This window comes from Petromyzon marinus, chromosome 68 (genome assembly GCF_048934315.1).
Source record: "Petromyzon marinus isolate PM22_M1 ecotype Great Lakes invasive population chromosome 68, UKy_Petmar_22M1.pri1.0, whole genome shotgun sequence".
In the NCBI taxonomy this organism is placed as follows: Eukaryota; Metazoa; Chordata; class Hyperoartia; order Petromyzontiformes; family Petromyzontidae; genus Petromyzon; species Petromyzon marinus.
The window spans coordinates 5676669-5702698 of record NC_133734.1 but is presented as its reverse complement, the minus strand read 5'-3'; the positions used below and the strand labels follow the sequence as shown (position 1 = coordinate 5702698).

The following is a 26030-nucleotide window of genomic DNA, read 5'->3' as shown; positions in this document are numbered from 1 at the left end:
CTCACGGGGGACATTCTCTTTAACGCGTTTAACATGCAATAAATATACACACACAACATGCAATAACATACACATCACGCTGTGGATATTTCTTCACAGTGTGATGTCCTCTACGCTCCCCCCCCAACACGATGCGTGCAGTTACTGCTATAAAGTCCGTAGACATTAATATTAGTACAGCGCTTAGATAGCATTATTGTAGTATTATTGTTTATTATTAAACAAATACGTTGCCACGTATTCTAATAATTATGTTTGTGTGCACAAAACTAATTTATTATTATTAGGTTGATAAATATTCCTTTTTCCTGTGCTTTTATGACGCTACGACGATCTACTGCCAGTCTGTGATGTGGCCTGCTGGCTGCTGATTAATTAACGTCAGTGCACTGGCACTCTATTATCTACACTGCTAATTTATCTTTGACCATTATGAGTGTATGCCAGTCTATAATCTGTTGCCTGCTTCTTTACCTCACTCATTGTGTACTGTCATGTCGACTGTATTCTGCTTTTTCAACTGCTGACCGTATTTCCAGCTTTTTATGTCGACTGTAGCAATGCTTATGTCATTGAGTCGGCGTACTGGCAGTCTATAATCTACACTGTAGCCTGCTTCTCAACCTATTTCTGCTTATTTCTTCAATGTATTTCTATTGTTTCAATTGCTCACATCACACTATTTACTAATATGTAGTACTGCGATACTGATAGCTGTGCCATCATCAGGGATTGCTGTACACGTAGATGTGTGTGTGTGTGAGTCGATGTGTGTGTGTTTGAGTCCATATGTGTGTGCGTGTAGGTCCATGCGTGTGTTTAAGTGTGTGTACGTCGAAGTGTTCGTGTTTGTGGCTCAGTCCAAGTGTGCATGTCAAGTCCATTTGTGTGCGTATCAGTCGCTGTATGTGTGTGTGTAAGTCGATATGTGTGTTAATCCATGTGTGTGTATCCAAAGTATATGTCTGTGTGTCACAGTCCATATGTGTATGTGTGAGTAGGGCAATGTGTGTGTCAGTCTATGTATGTGTGTGTAACTAATAAGCTTATGCCGGAGGCCCCGGGGGGGAAAGGCGTCTATGACGTCTCCTGGCCAAACCCCAATTGGCGGAGCCAGGAGATTGAATCTCTACCCTCGGGGCTCCTCCAGAAACCTCGAAAAGCCACTACGGATGGCCACGTGGAATGTTCGAACACTCACTGCGGAGGAGAGGCTGCCACTCCTCTGTCGGGAGCTGGACCGGTACCGCCTGGATATCTGTGGCATTCAGGAGGTCCGGTGGACCATTTCTGGCTCCTGCCACCATGAGGGGTGGACAATCCTCTACTCGGGGCAGCAGACTGCCAAACAACAGGGTGTGGCTCTTCTTTTGAACAAAATAATGAAGGGGGCGTGGGAGCATGGCGGTGAGGTGTGGGAAGTTGTAAGCCCCAGGCTACTTTCGGCTCGCCTTCCCATCAACCGGAGGCGAGGAGTGGTGGTCGTGGTTACTTATGCCCCCACCGAAGACGAACATCCGTGGAGGGATGCAGGCAAAGCCGATGAGTCAGATGCCTTCTATGACCTCCTGTCACAGGTGCTGGCTAAAGTGGCACCTCGGGATAGAGTCATCATGTTGGGTGACTTCAATGCCCGAGTTGGTCATGATGCTGGCACCTGGTCTGGAGTGATTGGAGGGCATGGGCCAGATCAGCTCAATAACAATGGTAGGAGGCTGCTAGATTTGTGTGCAGCCCATGGACTTGTAATTACCAACATGCTGTTCCGGCATCAGCACATCCACACAACATCATGGATGCATGCCGGGTCCAAGCAAGAACATCTGCTGGACTACATAGTGACGGACCAGCAGATGCGAGCCCATGTCCTTGACACCAGGACCTACCGTGGAGCTTATCTGCCCTCTGACCATCGACTAGTCATCTGTAAGATGCGCCTGCCATTCTTCCACTCCGGTGGTGGGTGTATACCCAGGACCCTATTCCAACCTAAAGTGGCCTGGTCTCAGTTATCTGATGAAAGTTGCAAGCGAGAATTTCATCATTGCTTGCGGCTGGGATTGGCATCGTCCCCCACTCCTCCTGATGTCGAGGGTAAATGGGCGAGGTTTAGGACTGTGACTCATGCAGCTGCAATACCTGCTTTGGGTACGCGGTCCAGACCTCCTCAGAGACTCTGGCTGACAGAGGAGGTGTTCAGGATGGTTGAGAAAAAGCGACAGGCCCACTGTCATCGGCTACAGAATCTCACGTCAGAGAATGAGGAGGCTTACCGCAGCCTTCGCTCGGAGGTTCGGAGAGCTGTGAGGCGCTGCAAGGATGGGTGTTGGTCGCGGGTTGCTGAGGAGATGGAGTCTGCCTCAGTGGCCCGCGATCACAAATCTCTATTTAACTCTATCAAAAAAGTACCCTGCAGCGCCACACCTATTACCATCATTAGGGGAAAAAACGGTGATCCAATCTCCGACCCCCAGGAACAGGTTTGCAGATTTGCTGATAATTTCTGTGAGGTCCTGGGGGAAGGAAAATCCCTCAGCCAGGAAAATATCGTGGCACAAAGTGGGGATGGCCCTGCTGAGGCTGCGGTGCCTCAAATATTGTAAGAAGTCACCCCTTGTGAGTGGTTGGCTGAGGTGCCATCTGTTGAGGAAGTACTGAAGGCGATCCAGAGTCTGAGACCAGGAAAGGCAGCGGGCAGAGATGATCTCCCAAGCGAAATGCTGAGGGAGAGTGGCGTTTGTGCACAGACTGCCCTATATGACATCATAACAACAGTCTGGACCACTGGACGGGTTCCACAGGATTGGAAGGATGCCCTGGTGGTCCCTCTTTTTAAGAAGGGGGACCGCACAGACTGTAACAACTACAGGGGCATCTCACTCCTCAGTGTGCCGGGAAAGGTCCTGGCAAGGATTATTCAACATCACCTTGCCAGGCACGCTGAGGAGAGGCTTGCGGAGCCCCAATGCGGTTTCAGGAAAGGGCGGTCCTGCACGGATGCCATATTTTATGTCCCTTTGCTACAGCAGAGGTGTAGGGAATTCCAGCAAGACCTACATCTCTGCTTTATTGACCTGGTCAAGGCCTATGATACCATCAGTAGGCCTGGGCTCTGGGATGTTCTTCGTGCTTTTGGAGTACCTGACCCTCTGCTCACGATCATTAAGGACCATCATGATGGTGAGCGGGCCCGAGCAAAACTACGTGGCCGGGAGTCAGAGCCATTCCCTGTACACCTTGGGGTGCGACAGGGATGTCCTCTAGCTCCTACATTATTTAACATCTATTTTGACCACGTAGTTCGTGAAGCCTTCAATAGCTGTACCAGGGGAATCTCCATATGGTACAGATATAATGGGAGGCTGATCGATGCCCGGCTGCGGTCAAGGGATGGCTACCTATTGCTCAACCACGTTATGTATGCCGATGATTTGGTAATAGCTGCTCATTCAGAGGAGGAGTTGGAGATGCTGCTGTTGAGACTGGAGCGTGCTACTAAGAGATGGGGCCTTACGATCAGCCCCACCAAAACTAAGCACCTGCCTGGGTATTTTGTACCATCGAACACTCCACCCCCACAACTCCCAATCGGTGATGGGGCAGTTGTGGAGAGAGTGGAGAGTTTACCATACCTGGGCATTGTGCTTATGACCGGCTCCAGTTTAACAGCAGAGGTCTCACTCCGAATCAGTCGAGCGGCAATATCTTTTCATCGGTTTTGTAATGCTGTGTGGAAGCTACCTGGTCTGTCGCTCCGCACTAAGCTTTAGGTCTTCTCGGCCACGGTCATTCCCTCCCTTCTCTACGCTTGCGAAACGTGGACCCCCCTAATGGAACATCTTTGCTGGTTAGAAACATTTAGGCTGGCCTGCCCACGATCCATCCTGGGATTAACCAGGTTGGATTGTGTGAGGAGCTCACAAATCCTTGAAAGATCTGGGCATGGTCCCATCGGTGAGCTCCTCCTGCAGGCAAGGCTGCGATGGTTGGGTCATGTAGCCCGCATGCCCAGCCACCGCATGCCTAAACAGCTTTTGTTCAGCCGGATCGAGGGGTCTAAACGGGCGTGCCAAGGGCTGGAGAATAAATGGAGTGATGTGGTACAGAAGGACGTGGAGCTGAGTGGACTTGCCCATGACTGGTACCAGCAGTCTCAACATCGGCCTCTGTGGGGAGGCTCGTGAAGGACGCTGCTACTGGGCAGTTGGAGGTAGTCATCCTCCAAAAACAATGGAGGGCGGAGAAGTGACGCTCACATCAACGAGCGGAGTGCCGGGTGGCTAAAGCACAGAAAGTTGGCACAGTAGGGGGCACAGGTGGTGCATCAGCCAGTCATCTCCCTCAGTCGACCTGTGGCACCTGGGTCTGCTCCGTGACCTCCTGCGAGTGGCCGTTCTTCACTTCATGTGGCCTCAAGGTGCACATAGCCTGGCAAAAGCATCGTGGTGTCGTCACCGCCACTTAGTGGCGAATGGCGGTGGTTGTTGTATGGCTCGATGTGCGTGTGTGAGTCGATGTGTCTGTGTGTTAGTCTATGTGTCAGTTGATGTGTGTACAGCAATCTGTGTATGTTTGTGACAGTCCATGTATGTGTGTGTGCGTCGATATGTGTGTGTGCGTCGATATGTGTGTGTGTGTGTATGTCCATGTGTGTATGTGTAGGTCTATGTGTGTGTCAGTCGATGTGTGTGTCTTTGTAAGTCTATATGTGTGTAGGTCAATTTGCATCTCAGTCTATGTTTGTGTGTGAGTCCATATGTGCGTTTGTGGAAGTCAATGTCTTTGTGTGTGTGGGTCAATGTCTGTGTGTGTAGGTCGATGTGTGTGTGTTTGTCTTTTCGCCGGGGCAACGCCTGGTATTTACCGCTAGTCTAACCTATAAAAGGCATTTTTTGTCTGTGTGTCCATTTCTAGATCTGTCTCTGTGTGGATACTACTTCCTAAGGATTTGGCTCGCGAACCGTGGAGTTTACATTAAAAAAGAAAAGTAGCCGGGTACGATGCCGTAAGCCCTGTGGTGACCCAGCGCTATTCCGTTTTCCCATCCATAAACTTTAAAGTAGTTTAATTAACAATTTAGTTCTACTTTGGTTCTTTCAGTAAAGTCACGTAGAATGAGAATAAAATAATAAATTGATAAAATAAAATAACACAATAATATTCTCACGACGTTTCGGCCACAATACAAGCGGCCTTCATCAGGTGAAGGGATGAGACTGTCTGGTAGGACAGCGCTGGAGTGAAAAAAGCCACGTTCAGATCACGACTTTTAAGTTGTGTCAGAAGAAACAAAGTGCCTTGACAAAGGAATTAGCATATAATTTAGCATTGAAATGCTGATATACTGCGACCTTTCACTGGAAAAACCACCTCTGCGGTACTAAATTCTACTCACCTGGTATCAACAATCAAAGGCATTTCCCTGTCCCCAGACGACCTGCTTGTCAGTTTTGATGTGGTGTCCTTGTTCACCAAAGTCCCGGTACCTGACACCATCGCTATCATTGAAGACCTGGTTCATCAAGGACTGCACACTGATGTACCCCCCCTGGTGAGACATTGCTTAACCAACACATACTTCACCTGGAATGGAACTTTCTACAAACAAACTGAGGGCACCCCAATGGGCTCCCCCCTATCTCCGGTTGTAGCCAACGTATTCATGGAAAAATTTGAAACTGACGCCATCCAGACTGCCACTCTACGCCCGACCTTATGGAAGAGGTACGTGGATGACACCTTTGTCATCTGGCCACATGGCCAGCCTGCTCTAGACCAATTCCGTGACCACATCAATTCCATACACTCAGCCATCAGATTTACCATGGAGGTCGAAAAAGATGGCAAACTACCCTTTTTGGATGTCTTAATTAAAAGGAGACATGATGGTTCAATGAGCCACTCTGTCTACAGGAAAGCCACCCATACAGATGCTTACTTGAAACCGGATTCCCACCACCATCCATCCCAGAAGAACTCCCTCATCAAGACTCTATACCATAGAGCCCAATGCATTTCCGACCAGGAACACATTACCAGTGAACTCAAGCACGTACACCAGACTCTCAGGGCTAATGGTTACTCCGACTACACAATCCGCAAAGCCATCACTCCAGTCATGAAGAAGGATTCTCTTGTGGAGCCACTTAAAACCATCACCTTACCCTACATTGCAGGGGTCACTAAAAAGATCTCCAAAATCCTGAATAAACACAAGATCCAGGTCCGATTCAACACAATAAATAAAATCCGTGATCTAGTTCCATCTGTAAAAGATGCTGTTCCAGACATACAGTAACCAGGCGTTTACAAACTAAAGTGCCTCTGTGGTAGTAGCTACGTTGGAGAAACCAAACGACATATCTCGGACCGCATCCGTGAACATAAAGCAGACTTGAAACACTGTAGGACGAACTCCTCTGCCGTGGCAGATCACTGTTATAATTCAGTGGGCTCACATGACATTGACTTCTCCAAGACGGAGGTTCTTTGCAAACCAACCAGCTACCATGAGAGATTCGTTCATGAGGCCATTCACATATACAAGCACAGAGACAATTTCAACCAAGAAGATGGATTCTGGCTTAGTAACCATTGGAAAGATGTTTTAAACCATTTCCGTTCTTAATTAATTGTATTTTACGATGACCTTCAGACCGCAGCTCTTTCACCAGCATTGACTCTTAATACCTCTCACACCACGGTAAATGGTATGGTTTACAACATGGAGTATAATAGCGCCTCGCATCTGTCTCTCTCCCCGTCCTCTGTTCCGACCTTGGATGAACTCGTCCGTCTGAACGGGGCCCATAGCTATCCATGTTGCTAAAGTTGAGGGTAAGAATCCATCCATTTTTTCGCCATATAGCATTGTGATATATAACGACTTACTGTTGGTAGCTTAGCTGATTGGAGGATATAGAGTTTATTGATAACATTAAGGTAATTTATATTTTAGTTTTTTATTGGTTCACTATATAGTATTCATTATACATTGTATTGTATACCCAGTTACTGTGAATAGCTCAGATGTGTAGACCTTGACTTCAACATAGCCATTTCTGTGACCATTCACTAGCTAATCACTCAGTTATTTCAATGCTAAATTCGCCTAGTTATTTCAATGCTAAATTCTCCTGTTTGATTTGTACTAGGTGCCTCGGTGAATGTGTATGCTCTGACTTTAAACATAGCTATTTCTGTGACCAGTTACAAGCTAATCACTCAGCTATTTCAATGTTAAATTCTATGCTAATTCCTTTGTCAAGGGGTGCCTCTGCAGATGTGTATGCTTTAACTTAGCTATTTCAATGCTAAATTCTATGCTAATTCCTTTGTCAAGGGGTGCCTCTGCGGATGTGTATGCTTTAACTTTAACATAGCCATTTCTGTGACCAGTCACACGCTAATCACTCGGCCATTTCAATGCTAAATTATATGCTAATTCCTTTGTCAAGGCGCTTTATTTCTTCTGACAGCTTAAAGTTCGTGATCTGAACGTGGCTTTTTTCACTCCAGCGCTGTCCTACCAAACAGTCTCGTCCCTTCACCTGATGAAGGCCGCTTGTGTTGTGGCCGAAACGTCGTGAGAATATTATTGTGTTATTTTATTTTATCAATGTATTATTTTATTCTCATTCTACGTGACTTTACCGAAAGAACCAAAGAAGATGAATCCTTGCAGTCACGAAAGCTTTAAATCGAAATTTAGTTCTATTCAGCATTATTTATTTATTTCCCCGCACCACTATAGCTGCCCGGGGGTTGCCCCTGGCAACGCACGCTCGTCATTGGTGGAGGGTGGGGGGGATTTCTCCTTCACGTTCAAAATGCAAAATAAATACACGCAACACTGAGGTAAATTCATCAAAGTGTCGTGTCCTCTTCTCTCCCCCCCCCACCCCAATGTGTGCACTTACTACTATAGGGTCGGTAGATACTAATATTATAGCACTAAGATAATATTATTGTAGCGTGGGGGGGATGGGGATAGTGGGGGGTGGGGGTTGCCTTACAAAAAGAGGGGTAAAGTGTGCACGAGGTTAAACTTTTTGTCCAAGGAAGATACATCAGCAGCAATGAGGCCATTTGAATTATTCTTGGCTCCCCCATCCATGAGCGTTCCCCCACAGTCGTCCAATTGGCAATTCAACTAAAAAATGGCCAACGCATCTACTTCACCAAAGAAAATGACCAACAACAGGCCCTGACTCCACAAGACACCACCCTGACGACGCTCTTTGTTTTGTGCCAAAGTTACCCATTTGCTGCGAACCTGCTCTAAACGTCCTAATGTGTGTAAGTCGATGTCTGTGTGTGTAAGTCCATGTGTGTGTATGTTAGTCAATTTGTGTGTGTGTGTAAGTCCATATGTGTGTGTGTGTGTGTGTGAATCGATGTCTGTGTCTGTGTAAGGTAACACCGGGTACTTAATATATACCTGTCGTGATGGGCTTATGTTGATGATGACGATGATTATCATGGTATTGTCTTCGTCATATGGCTTAAAGGGATAATTTAAAGTGTAATATCACACCTACTCAAGGAGGTATACTATTCTGGCAAAATTGCCCGATGATGCTGGTTGATATAATTACCACAAAACACCACACTACACAATACACTACACTATACACTACACTACTATACACTACACTACACAATACACTACACTATACACTACACTACTATACACTACACTATACACGACTATACACTGCACTATATAAAACACTACACAATACACCGTGATTATGCTGGTTGATGTAATTACCAGCAAAACTTGACGGTACTTAAATTGTAAATGTTGTGGATTTACTTTCCAACACACCAGTGGGCTGAAGTAGTATACTACACACTACACTATACACTACACAATACACTAGACTATACACTATTATACACTACACTATTATACACTACACCGTGATGATGATGAGAGAGAGACATGCAAACTCTAAATATACAGCAGCAGGCATCGTCAGGGTCCGGCATCGAACCCACATCCTCCTGCGTACCAGGCGAGGGAGTCAACATCCTCCTAGCCACCGCGACTTACCCCAGGGGAAGCGTTTGTGTCGGAATCTGTAGAGAAGGAGGCCCACGGTCACCACAAGTAGAATGAGGAGCATGGCAGCACCGGCGATAGCTACAGCAACGTCTGAGGATCATATACATTTAGTAGAGTAGTTATAGTGTAGTGTATGTGCAGTATGTGTGTAGTGTAGAGTGTAGTGTATGTGCAGTGTGTGTGTAGTGTATAGTAATGTAGTGTATCATAGTGTAGTGTGTAGAATAGTGCGTAGCGTATCGTAGTGTATATTGTGCAGTAGTGTAGTGTATAGCAGTGTGGTGTGTAGTGTATAGTAGTGCAGAGTAAGTGCATAGTAGTGTAGTGTCTATTAGTGTAGTGTCTAGTAGTGTAGTTGTATAGTAGTGTAGTTGTATCGTGTAGTGTCTAGTAGTGTAGTGTCTAGTAAAGTCACGTAGAATGAGAATAAAATAATAAAATAAGACAATACAATTCTCACGACGTTTCGGCCACAGCACAAGTGCTGCGGTCTGAAGGTCATCGTAAAATACAATTAATTAAGAACGGAAATGGTTTAAAACATCTTTCCAATGGTTACTAAGCCAGAATCCATCTTCTCGGTTGAAATTGTCTCTGTGCTTGTATATGTGAATGGCCTCATGAACGAATCTCTCATGGCAGCCGGTTGGTTTGCAAAGAACCTCCGTCATTGAGAAGTCAATGTCATGTGAGCCCACTGAATTATAACATTGATCTGCCACGGCAGAGGAGTTCGTTCTACCGTGTTTCAAGTCTGCTTTATTAAAGTGCCTCTGTGGTAGTAGCTACATTGGAGAAACCAAACGCCATGTCTCGGACCGCATTCGTAAACACAAAGCAGAACTTAAACACGGTAGGACCAACACCTCGGCCGTGGCAGATCATTGTTATAATTCAGTAGGCTCACATGACATTGACTTTTCCAAGACAGAGGTTCTTTGTAAGCCATCCGGCTACCATGAGAGATTCGTTCATGAGGCTATCCACATATACAAGCACAGAGACAATTTCAACCGAGAAAATGGATTCTGGCTTAGCAATCATTGGAAAGATTTGATAAACCGTTTCAGGTCTTAATTGATTGTTCACACTTACAGTGGCTTTCAGACAGCATACATTAATTTTTTCGTCTCCCCCCTCCTCTTTTCAGAACATAGATGGACTAGTCCTTCTAAATAAACTGCCAAATCGCTGCGCGTGGCGCTGACGTTTTTTATAAATAAATACACCGTTTTAAAATAAATAAATTAATGCAAACCGACACACCTGATGACGACCGTTTGTGTTATGGTCGAAACGTCGAGAGAATTTTTATTGTTTTATATATATTTTATTATTTTTTTGTTTCCCTTCAACGTGACTTTACCGAAAGAGCTAAGAATAAGAAGGTTAATTGTTGTGTCCTGCTCTAAAACCGACAGATGCAACCAAGGATCAACGCCACAATTTGGAGTAAAGGTTTTATACTTTCTAGCAATAAAACTGGGGTTGTGTTTAGATGTTAAAACAACAAACAGAAACCTTTTTCAAGGAGTCAAGTTACTGGATTAACCACACACAGTACTTGTGGTGAGCATGCAAACAAAAACAAGCTCTGGTATTATACTCATTGTCAGTGAAACTGATTGGTCCACATGTTTTAATATCTTAACACACTTCCTGTTATGATTGCCAGAAAGATTAAAACCTCTTCTTAGATTTTGGTACTGGCAAGGGAGGTCCCATGATGATACACATCACATTGGCAAATGTGATTTGTTACGTTGATCCTTGGCCACGCGTGCATCACCGATAGTTACATTCGAATGTGTAATTTTATCGAGGGTACTGTTGTTGTCTTGGTGTGGTCTGGGGCTGTTGTTGTTGTCTTGGTGTGGTCTGGGACTGTTGTTGTTGTCGTGGTGTGGTCTGGGACTGTTATTGTTGTTGTCTTGGTGTGGTCTGGGACTGTTATTGTTGTCTTGGTGTGGTCTGGGACTGTTGTTGTTGTCTTGGTGTGGTCTGGGACTGTTGTTGTTGTCTTGGTGTGGTCTGGGACTGTTGTTGTTGTCTTGGTGTGCTCTGGGACTGTTGTTGTTGTTGTCTTGGTGTGGTCTGGGACTGTTGTTGTTGTCTTGGTGTGGTCCGGGAATGTTGTTGTTGTTGTTGTTGTCTTGGTGTGGTCTGGGACTGTTGTTGTTGTCTTGGTGTGGTCTGGGATTGTTGTTGTCTTGGTGTGGTCTGGGACTGTTGTTGTTGTTGTCTTGGTGTGGTCTGGGACTGTTGTTGTTGTCTTGGTGTGGTCTGGGACTGTTGTTGTTGTGTTGTTGTGGTCTGGGTGTGTTTGTGTGCTCGTTCCTGTAACTTGCTCACCGCGTGCGCCTGACCGGGATGTCTGTGAACAAAGAGGTTCATAGCTCCTCAGATCCCTCCTCCTCCTGCAAGCCCCAACACTACTATACACTACACCACTATACACTACACCACTATACACTACACTACTATACACTACACTACTATACACTACACCACTATACACTACACCACTATACACTACACCACTATACACTACACTATACGCTACACTTGAATGCACTACTATACACTACACTATGCACTACCCTATATACTTCACTATACACTAATCTCAACACTACACTTTTCACTACACTTCTCGTCACGTTCATCGTTCATCTTTCCCATGCAGCTCTCCCAATCCCCGTGCGTCTCCCCCTTACCCTCCCCGACCCGTCAGCGTCGATTGTGAGCGCGTTAGAGCCGCGTGGGTGTGGCGAGCGGTCGACCGAACCTGCGTCTCCCTTCGCGTCCGTGCAGGGGTCCGATGGGGCAGCCCTCTGGAAGCCGTCTCTACAGCGACAGCGAGTGTCCTGCCTGGTGGTGCATCTGCTCACGATTTTCTCGACTGCGGAACAACAACACCACCCCCGTCGTATGTGGGTTATACATTTGGTGAGCATCTACGCACACAGCGCAGAATCAGGCGGTGACGCGGAGTGACGCGGGGCAATGTGGGGCAATGCAGCGCGGCGACGCGGAGTGATGCGGGCGACCATGGATCAACGCACGGTCATGCGGCGCAGTGATGCATGTTTGTAAATATAGAGGGAAAAACCGGAGGCCCCGGAGAAAAATCCACGCGACCACAGAGAGAAACGCCAACTCCAAATGTACAGGAGCAGGCCTCATCAGGGTCGGGATCGAACCCAGGAACTCTTGTATATCAGGCAAGGAAGTTAACATCTCCCTAGCCCATAATACAGACATTTTTGGGTTAGATCGTGTAAATATATAAATGTTGTTAAACTCGACACCATCCGACACAGCCAACTAGTAAGGTTGTCACATAAACAGAACATGCCAATTCGTCACTAGTACAGCACTAGTGTTTAGTATAGTGTATAGTGTAGTGTATAGTGTAGTGTATAGTAGTGTATAGTGTAGTGTATAGTGGTGTAGTGTATAGTAGTGTAATGTATAGTGTCGTGCATAGTAGTGTAGTGTTAGTGAAGTGTATAGTAGTATAGTGTATAGTCTAGTAGTGTATAGTGGTGTAGTGTATAGTAGTGTATAGTGCAGTGTATAGTCTAGTAGTGTATAGTGTAGTGTATAGTGTAGTATACTAGTACATCACTAGTGTATAGTAGTATTGTGTATAGTAGTGTAGTGTATCGTGTAGTATACTAGTACAGCACACCGGTGTGTTGGACAGCCAAGCCACATCATGTACAATCCGAGTACGACGTTTCGCCAGAAATTACAACCACCTTCATCAGGCGACAGCTAGATTTGTGGAGAAGTCCTCCACCTGTTTCGTTCCTTATACAGAGGCGTAGATGTAATGACCACCCTTGTGCGCTCTTCTTGTTCGAAGTGGGGGAGGGGGGGGATCACTGAGTAAACGTACATTATGCGTGCGCATTATGCGAGCCCATTGATCCTGTACTTCCTGTCCATTGTATGTAGTAAAATAGCCATATCAACGTTAATCCCTTTTCAAGTGTGGTGGCCTGTATAGGCATGCATTAAACAATGTATTATTTGATGATTCGCTTCGGTAGCTATCCGACCAATCAGTTTCGAGGACAGTGTGTATATTATCATGGTGTTTTTTTCGATTGCATTTTGACTGCGGGTGTTGTGGTTGATGCAGACGTGAATCCTTGTAGGGGGGTTTCAGTTTTGTTGCTGGAGGGAGGGGGGGGGGACCCTATTATTACTCTAGAGGAGTTGTACACCCCTAGCTGCCACTGCTATTCATTGGCGTAAAATAAAATAAAATGTTTCGCTCCGGATGACGCTGCATAGTATTATCTGTATTTTGATTTAGCGTGCTGATCTTAAAGATGCATTGAAAAATTTGATACTCCGACTAATGCTTATTGTGTTATTATATTTTATCAATTTATTATTTTATTCTCATTCTACGTGACTTTACCGAAAGAACCAAAGAAAATGCTTCTGTTGTTATGGAGTAATTCATGCAGCTAGTTATGGCTCTAGGATTTGGTGTTACATGTTATTTATGTAGTTTATTGTAAAAATTCGGTCACAGTCCCTGTGATCACTGTAACGTTGCAATTATGGCTTTATTTTTTGGTGATTTCGAAAACGTTTTTTGGTTTGGACACGTTTGTTTTGTTGTAGTACGGAGTTAGACTGATGGCCTTAATCTAAGTTTTCTTGTAGTTGTTGTTGTTGTTTGACTTGCATCCCACTGGGATTCTTTGCACACAGCATTGGTGTACGATGCTTTTTTTTCAGGAATATTTTTGCTGTTTTTTTCATGGATTTTCTGTTTGCACAGTCACACAAAGTCACTTTAAGATGTTTTTCTTGTTCGTGTTTTTTTTTGTTTGTTGTGGTTGCACCCGATTCAAGAGCCGAATGGCTCACAGGGCTATACCAAAATAATTAAACTGAAAAAAACAAAAAAATTGTTTTAACGTCTTTCAATTTCGATGGATTCTCGAATTAGACTTGGCCAGTAGTAACTTGTTTTGCACTCAACTTCAACATTATCAAAATCAATTGAGTGCCCTTGTTGGCACGTATTTTCTGCAACTGCTTACAATTTTATTTTGGAGTATTTCATTTTTTTATGTTATTTTAGTCTCATTCTTTTCGTGTTGTACTCCCTAGCCAGACTGATGAGAGAGAGAGAGACACAGACGCTAAATATACAGCAGCAGGCATCGTCAGGGTCGTAATTGAACCCACGATCTCCTGCGTACCAGGCGAGGTAGTTAATATCTCCCTCACCGCAGTGGCGCCCAAAGTGGCGAGATTTGACTTCGTATCGTGAGCGGTGCGTGAATCAGGCAAGCCCCTTGATTCCTCCAAACCCGTCCCCTCCTTTTTGTGAACGGGTTCACGTCGTGTCTACAAACAACCACCCACCCCTCTTACAATTCACGTTGCAAACGGTGCACTTCTTGCACTCGTTGGAGCTGTTCGGTTCGTCCGTGAAGTCTTCTCCCGGCTCGCAACTCGTACAAAACGTGCCGCTGTGTGGTTCACAATCCATCACCTTCCTGCGACCTGCAAGGTGGCAGCAGGGGGTGGGTGGGGGGGGGGGAAACAGATTTACCGACTGAACGAGAATACAAATTAAAAAGGTTTTCGTGTTTGTTGTCCTTCCCCCCTTGCTGTGTTCTAGACTCCACAGGAACGAATTAGGTTCACAACCCCGAGGACTGCCCGTCCACTACGATACACTGTACACTACAGTATTCGTTTGAAAAGTAATTTATTTGGAACTTTTGATTTTTGCCGCTCAGTTTATTGTCCCACCCAGACTTTTGATGAGCCACTGTTGGCTACGTGCGGTGCGAAAAAAGTTCAACGAACATAGACGCTGCACATAGACTAGATTCAACACTGCACACAGACTCAACAACGCACCTCCGATTAGCTATGGTTGGCTACAAGAAGTTCAACGTATCTACATTAAAACCTTTCAATGGTGGTATTTGAGTCAGGCCTTTCGGTCTGTGCACGTTACCTGCTTGGCAGAACTCACAACACAAGCCACGTCTTGACAAGTAGTGCGTTGTTTCATTACATCTGTCTTTGATAACCTAAGTGGAGAAAAAAAAAACATTCACGACGAGGAACATTTAACATCCAAAGTTTTTTTCTTCACCAGGTGTAATGAGGCCCAAATGAGCTGCTGTGTAGTGGCCCTTTTGTTCAGAAGCGACCCCGACCATCACAAATGATGATTGAAGCTCAACCAAGTGGCTGATGTCATCATCATTGTGTGTGAACATTTATAGCAGCAGCCCAATACTCTAAACCAGGGGTGTCCAAACTACGGCCCGCGGGCCAACTGCGGCCCGCCATCCATTTTCAATTGGCCCGTATCAAAGTCTAAAAATATAATGGACTGTGGCCCACTGTGTTGCACTTCTTAGTTTTAAAAAACTAGGTGGCGCTATTGTCTTGAACAAGGCAGCGTCTCCACAAAGAAAGCAATCGAATGAAAAAAAATGCTCAGGGTCACCAGAAATGCTGGAACCGAAGAGACGCAAGATTGCAAGCGAGTGCAGAAAATTTCAGACTCGGTAGAAAAATGAAAATGTTTTCATAGAAACCAAGGGGAAGTGTGTTTGTTTGCTTTGTAATGAGAGTGTTGCCGTGATGAAAGAGTACAATGTACGACGGCATTATGAAACGAAACATCAGACCTTCACGTCCTACACTGGCGCCGAGCGGATAGAGAAGGGAAAGCAAATGGCAGCTAGTCTGCTAACGCAGCAGCAGGTTTTTTTTCCGTGCTTACAAAGCTCAAGAAAATGCAACAATAGCCAGTTAAGAAGTAGCTCAACTCATTGCCCTACACGGGAAACCTTTCTCAGATGGTGACTTCATCAAAAAGTGCCTCACTAAAGTCGTGGGAGTAATGTGCCCGGAGAAAATGCAGGATTTCAACGATGTTAGTATTTCCAGAAATACGGTTGTGTGGTGAATTGAAGACTTGTCGGCTAACTTAAAACAGCAAGTGTCAGATAAAGCTTGTGCTTTCGATTTTTAGTCGAGTGCATGTGATGAGAGCACAGATGCCACGGACACTGCACAGCTGTTAATTTTTTTGCGGGGAGTTGATGATAATTTTTGCATTACGGAGGAACTGCTCGATCTTCGGAGTCTAAAGGGGACAACAACTGGGAAGGACATGTTTGAAGCTGTGTCAGATGCAATTAACCAGGCTGGACTTAAATGGGACAAGCTATGTGGAATTACAACGGATGGGGCTCCAGCAATGACAGGCGAGCGCAAAGGAATGGCCTCTATGGTGAGTGCCAAGGTGCGGGAGAGCGGAGGTGAGGCTGTCAAAATGCACTGTATCAACCACCAAGAAGCCCTCTGTGCCAAGATAATCCAGCTTGGCGATGTAATGAACACAGTTGTGAAAACTGTCATCATAATTCGGGCCCGAAGGCTTTACCACAGAGAATTTCAAGCGTTCCTCTCTGATGTCGATGCTGAATACGGGGACCTACTCTACCATTCTGAAGTGCGCTGGCTCAGTCGCGGCTCCGTGCTGCAGCGGTTTTATTCCCTGAGATCAAATATCGACAAGTTTTTCAAAGAAAAGGGTAGACCTCTCCATGAAGATCAGTGATCCTTTATGGTTGGGAGACCTGGCTTTTTTAGTTGATCTCACTGATCATCTCAACAACCTGAACAAGAGACTACAAGGCAAAGAGCAGCTGGTACCACAGCTGTATGCGCACATGAAAGCATTCCGTGCGAAGCTCCGTCTCTTCGAGTCACAACTGCGCAACTTAAATGTAGCGCACTTCCCCATGCTGACCAAAATCAAATGCGCATTTCCAAATGCCAAGCTCTCTGCAAAAAATGGGAGAATATGTGTCTGTGATCACATCTCTCATGACAGAATTCAGTCAGCGCTTCCAAGATTTTTCTGTCATTGAGAAGGAAATCACACTATTTGCGGCTCCGTTTTCAATGGATGCAAAATAAGTGGAGGAGAGTCTGCAATTAGAACTGATCGAAATTCAGTGTGATGATTCTCTGAAGACTCAGCATCAGCTTCTCTCCCTACTTGACTTCTACCGGAGCTTGGAAAAGGCCAAGTTTCCTCTGATGAGATGCCACGCAAAACGAATGATGAGTCTGTTCGGCTCAACATACATCTGTGAGCAGACATTCTCTCTGTTAACGCTGAACAAAAGCAGGCTGAGAACCAGAACGACCGACAGCCATCTCCGTGACGTCCTTCGCATCTCAACCACCAAACTTACTCCTGACCTGCCAGCTATCCTCCAGACCAAAGCGCAGCATCACTGCTCCTACTGAGCGCAACATTCTTCCCATTACAGGTGAGTTAAAAGTATACACACAGTTTTCATTTGTTAATAAGCCCAATTACTTAATAAATTCAGTCAAATAAAGTTGATGACAATTTTTTTACAAACGTTAGTTTATGTGTTAACAAGCCCAATAATTTATTTGTGTAATAAGCTTGAAATATCCACATCCCCTATTTCACTTCCTGTCTCTCCCTTCATATGGACAATGAAGGGGGATCAGCACCCTAAGAACCAATCTGAGGCTGTCACTGAGAGAATGACCTGCCAACCTTTTTGTAAAAAATAAAATGAAAATCTACTAATGGAGAGCTATGATGGAGGCTTTTTTTCTTCAAACATGTTCAATTATCAAACGTAATTTATCTGCATTTGATTGATTTTGCCAATATTAGTGCATGAGAAGTGAGGCAGTATGACCCACCTCTAGTGAGTGGCCCAGTCCTTCGTATATTTTTCTGTATGTGGCCCTCGGGAAAAAAAGTTTGGACACCCCTGCTCTAAACACACAGATGCGCATAGAGACACATAGAGACCCATACAGACCCATAGAGATAATTGCAGTAAAACAGAGACACAGAGACCCATGGAAACAAATAAAGATCGATAGAGACATATAGAAATACGTAGAGACCAACAGGGTCAAAAAGAGAAACATAGAGACCCACAGAGACCCATAGAAGTGCACTGAGACACACAGATACAAACTGACCCATAAACTAAACTATTTTATGTTACCAAGATTAAAGGCCCAACTGAGCTGTGTAGCTCTTTTGTTTGGAAGCGACCATCGCCATCACAAATAACAGCTCAACCAAGTCGTTTATTTCATCATCACGTAGGAATGTATTACAGCAAACAAAGTCTCTGAACGCGTGGTGATGTTGATTCTAAATTTGGGAGAGAAAAACCGGAGGACCCCGGAAAAAAACATCCACGCGACTACGGGGAGAGAGACGCAGATTTCAAAGATAGAGCAGCAGGGCCTAGGATCAGTTGAGAAAGTTAACATCTCATAGCCACCGTGATGTCAGGGTCGGTATTGAACCCACGACCTCCTGCATACCCGGCAAGGTAGTTAACATCTCATAGCCACTGTGATGTCAGGGTCAGGATCAAACCCACGGCCTCCTGCATACCCGGCAAGGTAAGTAACATCTCCTAACCACCATGATGATGCTGATGAGAGAGAGATGCAGACCGCAAATACACAGCAGCAGCAGGTGTCATCAGGGTCGGGTTGGAACCCACCCCCTCCTGCATACCCGGTGAGGTAGTCAACATTTCCCTAGCCACCACAGAGATGCCCCAATGCTCAGCGTCCTCGCCCACCGTGAATTTGTCTGCCAACAAGGGCCGCTTTGGGTGGGGACAAACCGCAGAACTCCCAGCCACACTGCGCACGCTCAGCTTCACGTGATCCATTCTGCCATCGAGTTACAGGATGAGGATTTGCAACCCGGGTGCTGAGGGGTTCCCCAAGGTCGACCCAACCTCAAATGGGGGATTCTTTTTTGAAGGCAGTATATGTCTGTGTGTGTGCGTGTGTTTAAGTATGCGCTATAACCGAGGGCACAGGAGCAACACTTACAACAACGAGCGGAGCGCCGGGTGGATAAAACGCTGCGAGTTGGCACAGTAGGGGGTACAGCTAGTGGTGTATCTACAAGTCATCTCATTCAGCCAACCCATGGCACCTGCTGGGTCTCTCCTGAGGCCTCCTGTCAGCAGTGAGCCTTCGACACTTCACGTGGACTAAAAGTGTACCTGGTCTGGCACAGGCGCTGTGGTGATGTCACCGTCATGTCGTGGCTAATGGCGGGTACTGGTATTCCCATTCCATGTCAAAAGTCGCCGTACACAGTTGGGTGGATGTGAATGGGTGTCAGTGCTGAGCTGGACGTAATGTTCACGTGAATCATCCCGCTTGAAAAGTGATCCAGGGAGCTTCAAGATGCTGGGGAGCAATGAATGAGCCCTACAATATTCCTGGTGGCCACACATTTTTGTTTGCACCGTACCTCTCGTAGAACATTGCTGATCGTCGCACTTTTAGAGGTAAGTATCTGCAGAGCAAAGGAAACGTCGAAAAATCACTGAACACGCGTCAATAAACACGTTCTCAAAATACGCAATTTAAACTAAAACTGCATCCACTTTAAATACCAAAGTAAAAAAATGAGGAACAAAAATGCACAATGGTAAATGAGGAATTGGTAAATCCATAGAGAGACTAATAGAGACCTATAGAGATACTTAGAGGCTCATAGACTAAACTGAAATATTTATTTGTTTAACAATATGTAAGGCCCCCACGACTGAGCTGCTAAGTTTGTTCAGAAGCGACCCCTGGCTACCACACCCAATAATACCAGCTCAACCAAGTGGGCTGATATCATCACCGAGTGGACATTCATAGCGGCAGCCCAATAATGTAGTCGCATAGAGGCCTATAGAGACCCAAGGGGATACATAGAGACCCACAGAGATACATAGAGACCCACAAAGATACATAGAGACCTACAGAGATACATAGAGACCCACAGAGACACATAGAGACCCACAAAGGAACATAGAGACCTACAAAGATACATAGAGACCCAAGGGGAAACATAGAGACCCTCAGAGACACATAGAGACCCACAAAGGAAGATAGAGACCCACAAAGATACATAGAGACCCACAGAGGTACATAGAGACCCACAGAGATACATAGAGTCCCAAGGTGATACATAGAGACCCACAGAGATACATAGAGACCCACAGAGACACATAGAGACCCACAGAGACACATAGAGACCCACAAAGGAACATAGAGACCCACAGAGATAGATCGAGATCCATTCTAAAACTAAACTATGTTGTATTCCACCAGGTGCTGTATAGTAGCTCTTTTGTTGAGAAGCGACCCTGGCCATCACAAATGATGATAGCAGATCAACCAACTGGGCTGATATCATCATCATCACCACGTGAAAATTTACAGCAACAGCCAAATAATCTAAATGCGTGGTGCCGTTGATTATAAACGTGAAGGGAAAAACCAGAGGACCTGGAGACAAAATCCACGCTACCACAGGGAGAGAGAGAGAGAGACGCAGACTCCAAATAAACAGCAGGCGACAGGGAAACCTCACGACCGCCTGCATACCAGACCATGGCACTCGCTCACAGCATGTTCATCACAAACACTTTCTTGTAGCTGTAAGCCAAATAAAGAACCCCATGTAAATAGATACAACAAACTACACTTAGATATGTTTTACAAAGTGTAAGGCCACACTGAGCTGCGATGTTTGTTTAGATAGAGACCCATGGAGACACACAGAAATCCATAGAGAAATATAGAGACCACACAGGCACAAAGAGACCCATAGATGCACAAAGTGACTCACAAAGGCAAATAGACACAGAGGCAAACAGAGACCCAGAGAGATACATAGAGACCCATATAGATACATAGAGACCCACAGAGGTACATTGACACACAGAGGCAAACAGAGACCCGCAGTGATACATCTATACCCGTAGAGTCATATAGAAGCCCATAGACTAAACTAAAACTTGTTTTTATTTACCAAATAGGGTCCATCTTAAGCGAGCGGCACAGGTACGGACGTGGCCTTTAGGTCAACCACGTACATCAATCACTTTGTTCCAGTGCAGTTTGGGGAACGAGGGGGTGGGGAAGCTTATAGGCAAGTGCAGCAAAAAGCGATTGCCCTGTCGAGGGAGTGAGGAATGTGATAATCTATGAAGCGCTTTGTCACAGAAGTCCAGCAGTGTGGCACGTTGCTCAGCAAGTAACAACAACACTTACAACACACACAAAAAACACTCATAACACACACAATACACTCCCAATACACATACAATACACACAATACACTCACAACACACACACCGATAGAAATGCAAAGTAGTGAAAAAGGTAAGCATGCTACTCGACGTGGATTTATAAATATAAATTAAAGTATTTAAGCTCTCGGTTATCCGCATGCAGTTCTACGCGAGTTTGACAAATTAATAGCTCGTGGATTTTTTCCTTCAGCCCAAATGTGTAATCTAAAAACAGTTATACACTTTGATATGTTGGAAATGTTTATTTACAGGTCACAAGCTGCTTAATCCTGAAGAAATGGGTTGCTCCGGTTAATCCAAAATCCACGTGATCACCTCTATAGTACAGTAGTTGTAATATCTTTATACACAGGGGGGGCAGAGTTTGGTTGATGTTGATTGGCTGTGGCTCTGCTATCATCCAATTCGTGGGGCTGAGTTTGGTTGATGTTGATTGGCTGTGGCTCTGCTATCATCGACATAGTGGCCTGAATCTTCTGCTAGGCGGGTGCCGGGAAAGTGATATTATCACTGAGCATGCACAGTGATAATATTTGAAATCGTCATCAGATGTGCATCAATGTGAGCGATTTATCCGATTATTCAATTGTTGAGTTTTAATCTTTGAAAACTTTGCCGTGGCCGAAAAACTTAAAAACAATTTATAGCCCTAAATTTTTTTTTTTTACATAAGCATCTGGGGACAATTCACGAGAGTCTCCTGGACATAAATTCTTGGCGGTTTATCAACGTTTAATGCAAGCTTAGGGCAAGGCAACACAACAACAGTCTCAGACCACACCAAGACAACAACAACAGTCCCAGACCACACCAAGACAACAACAACAGTCCCAGACCACACCAAGACAACAACAGTCCCAGACCACACCAAGACAATTCTAACAGTCCCAGACAACACCAAGACAACAACAAAAGTCCTAGACCACACCAAGACAACAACAACAGTCCCAGACCACACCAAGACAATTCTAACAGTCCCAGACAACACCAGGCGTCCTCTGGTTTGCGTTTCTATTCCTCGTTTTGCAATATTTTATCGAATCTTAATCCTCACTCTAGATGCACTATTTTGAAATATGTTTGTCTAATATTAATGTTCGCTTTAGTAGAAAGATAATTAATAATTAGGTAAAAACAAATTGGACTTTTTTCATTGCTGTATTTATTGTATAATAATAGGAGTTTTCCCCTTTTTTCTGGCAACAAAACTAAAAACCTTTTTTACAAGGAATCATATTACTGCATTAATCACAATATAATATGATGCATTGTCCTTGAAACTGATTGGTCCACACCAGAGACGGCTTTCTTTTGAACCTCGTCTCAATTGGTGCTAGACCAGAGGACGCCAAAAGGCGTACAGCTCAATGAGAATGCCACTATCAAAGTTGATTTTGACCACACGTATTGTGGTTAATGAAGACATTATTCCTTGTAAAAAATGTTTCAGTTGCGTTGCCAGAAAAAAAGGGGGAAAACCCTTTTATTATATTTTGGTACTGGCAAAGGTGGTCTAATGATGTATTTATTGTAGTTACAATTTTTATGAGACCTGTTGCTATCGTTGTGTTTTTAATTTTACAGTTTGGTTCTTTTGTGGATGCAACCCCATTCAAGAGCTTCTTAGCTCACAGGGCAACTCTAAATAAACTGCTCTGTCCTGAAACTCTTCTGTGGCGTAAGTTCACTCACCAGCGTCGCGAACGATTGAAAGGCGATGAAACACGATGGAAGATTCATTTTTTAGGCCCCTCCGCCCGCCGTCAGTGATTTTCCTTCCCCTGCGCTGCGACTTCTTCCCAGTCGGTTGCGCCAAGCCGCTCTGGGACATTCCCCGTGGCGGTCGCTTAAGCGGCGCCGACTGAAGAGAGAGCTGAAAGAACGAGCGAAGTGGTTACTGATCGGCATCGTCGGTGGCCCTGAAAACAGAAAGCAGCGATCGAGGAGATGCGTAGTCACACAATCACACGAGAGTGAGAGAGAGGGAGAGATGGCACGGTGTTTGCTCGGCAGCGCAGTGTTGCTAAAACCAGTCACGCTGCATTCCACATCTTTGCCCCTGCATGGTGGTGTGAGGTTTGGCTACCCCCCACCTCTTACAACGTCGTTGGCGCAGCGTGGAAGAGGAGACCCAAAAATGCCCCCTGGAGAGCCTCTCTCGTGATGCTCCCTCTCGTGCGGTCTGTTGTGACGAGATGTTGACTACCTCGCCTGGTACGCAGGAGGACGTGGGTTCCATCCCTACCCTGATGATGCCTGCAGGTGTATAGTTGGAATCTGCATCTCTCTCTCTCTCTCATCAACATCATCATCACGATGGCCAGGAGATGTTAACTCCCTCGCCTGGTATACAGGAGGTAGTAGGTTCCATACGGACCCTGACAATGCCTGCTGCTGTAAAAATGGAGTCTGCGTTTCTCTTCCCGTGATCGCGTGGGAGTCTTTGTCTTCCACTGTAAGTTTCCGCAACGATGATGATGGCGATGTCAGCCACTGCGTTGAGCTCCCATTCGTGGCCAGGTGGCTTTTGAAAAAGAGTTGCTTAGCCCAGCGGGTTCCTACCTGGTATAAAATAAAGCTTTGTAAATAGAATATCGATTTTGATTTAAAGCTTTCGTGACTGCAGGGATTCATATTCTTGGTTCTTTCGGTAAAGTCACGTAGAAGGGAAACAATAAAATAAAAAATATGTAGATTGATTAAAGTTACCCCTCTCGGAGTACTGGTACCAGGAGCGCCCTCTGTAGAGGAGGCTCGTAAAGGATGCCACTGGGCAGTGCCAGGCTAGGTGCACATTGATGAAGCTCCTGAAACACACATTGAGATACACAGACACACTCAGATACGCACAGACACAAAGACACACACAAATACACACACACTCAGATACACAGACACACACATAGATACACAGACACACACACATAGACACACAGACACACACAAAAACAACAATAACAACAACCGCCATTCGCCATTGAGTGGCGGTGACGTCACAACGTGGTGGTGACGTCACCACGACGCTTGTGGCAGGCTATGTGCACCTTGAGGCTACGTGAAGTGTCAAACGCCCGCTGGCAGGAGGTCACGGGGCAGACCCAGCAGGTAACACGGGTCGACTGACTGAGATGACCGAGATGACTGGCTGATGCACCACCTGTGCCCCCCCCCACACACCCAGACACGTACACACATACACAGACACACAGATACACAAACAGAAACACACACAGATACACACATACAAAGACATACACAGATACACACATACATAGGCACACATACATATACACAGACACACACATATACAGACACACACATACACAGACACACACACAGACACACACAGAAACACACGCAGATACACACACACACAGACACGCACACAGACACACAGATACACAGCCACACACACAGATACACAAAGACACACATAGATACACACAGACTAAGAGAGATACACAGATATAACAGACACACAGACACGCAGATACACAGACAGATACACACCCACACAGATACACACGCAGACACACACACACATACACACACATACAGACACACACATACACACACATACATACACAGACACAAACATCCGCGTCTCACCTGTGTCACTTGGATGACGACTCACCGTCTTCACCACGATCAGCCTGGTCCAGACAGACACAGAGACAGCCTCAGACAGACACAGAGGCAGCCTCAGACAGACACAGACACACAGACACAGCCTCGGTGTGTCTCTTAACAACTCCCCCGAGGCCACCGAGCTCCTTGCTTCCCGTTCGCGCGGGTCTGAAGACTTCCCTGTCCTTGAGTTTCGGTTTAACGATCGCTGCTGATTCTTATCGCTCCGCTGCGAGCCTCGAGCGGCAGGCGGTGACGCGGATTTTCTTTTGTGAGAGACAGATGTGGAGCTTGCCCGAATGTTAACTCCCTCGCCTGGTATACAAGAGATCGCAGGTTCGTTCCCCGACCTTGACGATGCCCGTTGTGGATGTGGAGTCTGTGAGTGTCTCTCTCATCATCATCACCACGGTGGTGAGATGTTGACTACCTCGCCTGGTATACAGGAGGTCGTAGTTTCAATACAGACCCTGACGACAACTACTGCGGTATATTTAGAGTCTGCGTCTCTCTTCCCGTGATCGCGTGGAATTGTTCTCCGGGTCCTCCCGGTTTCCCCCTCCACACTTACAATCAACGTCACCACGCGTTCAGAGTCTTTGTCTGCCGCTGTAAGTTTCCACAACGATGATGATGATGACGATGTCAGCCACTGCGTTGAGCTCCCATTCGTGGCCAGGTGGCTTTTGAAAAAGAGCCACGTAGCTCAACGGGTTCTCACCTGGTAACATAATAATAGTAGCTTAGTAAATAGTTTATAGTTTACATTTTAAACTTAAAACTTTCGTGACTGCAGGAATTCATATTCTTTGGTTCTATCGGTAAAGTCAAGTCGATAGCAATTTTTTTTTAATAAAAAAAGAAACACCAATGTAGACTGCATTTTTAAAAATTCTTATTCAACTTATTATTCTATCTACGTGACTTTACCGAAAGAACCAAAGAATAGTTTATAGATTGTTTATAGTCACCCGTCCCAGATTACTGGTACCAGCGGTGTCAAGAGCGCCCTCTGTGGAGGAGGCTCGTGAAGGGTGAGTGGGCGAGTGAGTGGGAGAGTGAGTGGGTGAGTTATTGGGTTGGTGAGTGGGTGATTGGGTGGGTGAGTTAGTGGGTGAGTGAGTGGCTGGGTGGGTGAG

At 45.5% G+C, this 26030-nt stretch overlaps 1 protein-coding gene across 3 annotated transcripts in view; it reads right to left on the bottom strand.

Annotated features, from left to right (window-relative positions):
* LOC116956850 (uncharacterized) overlaps positions 1-25591 on the bottom strand; it is a 38946-nt gene extending 13355 nt beyond the window's left edge. The window contains exons 1-8 of one of the 3 annotated variants that reach the window (XM_076054847.1): positions 25463-25591; positions 24874-24917; positions 22957-23137; positions 19425-19469; positions 15072-15147; positions 14477-14608; positions 11859-11972; positions 9059-9160 (exon numbers count right to left, since the gene is read on the bottom strand). In XM_076054847.1, coding sequence (XP_075910962.1) covers positions 9059-9160; positions 11859-11972; positions 14477-14608; positions 15072-15147; positions 19425-19469; positions 22957-23004 — 517 coding nt within the window. In that variant the 5' untranslated portion in view covers positions 23005-23137; positions 24874-24917; positions 25463-25591. Of the gene's footprint in view, positions 1-9058; positions 9161-11858; positions 11973-14476; positions 14609-15071; positions 15148-19424; positions 19470-22956; positions 24427-24873; positions 25415-25462 lie in introns of those variants that run through there. The other 2 variants (XM_032978701.2, XM_076054848.1) reach the window with 2 other exon arrangements.
* Positions 25592-26030: the final 439 nt, after the last annotated feature.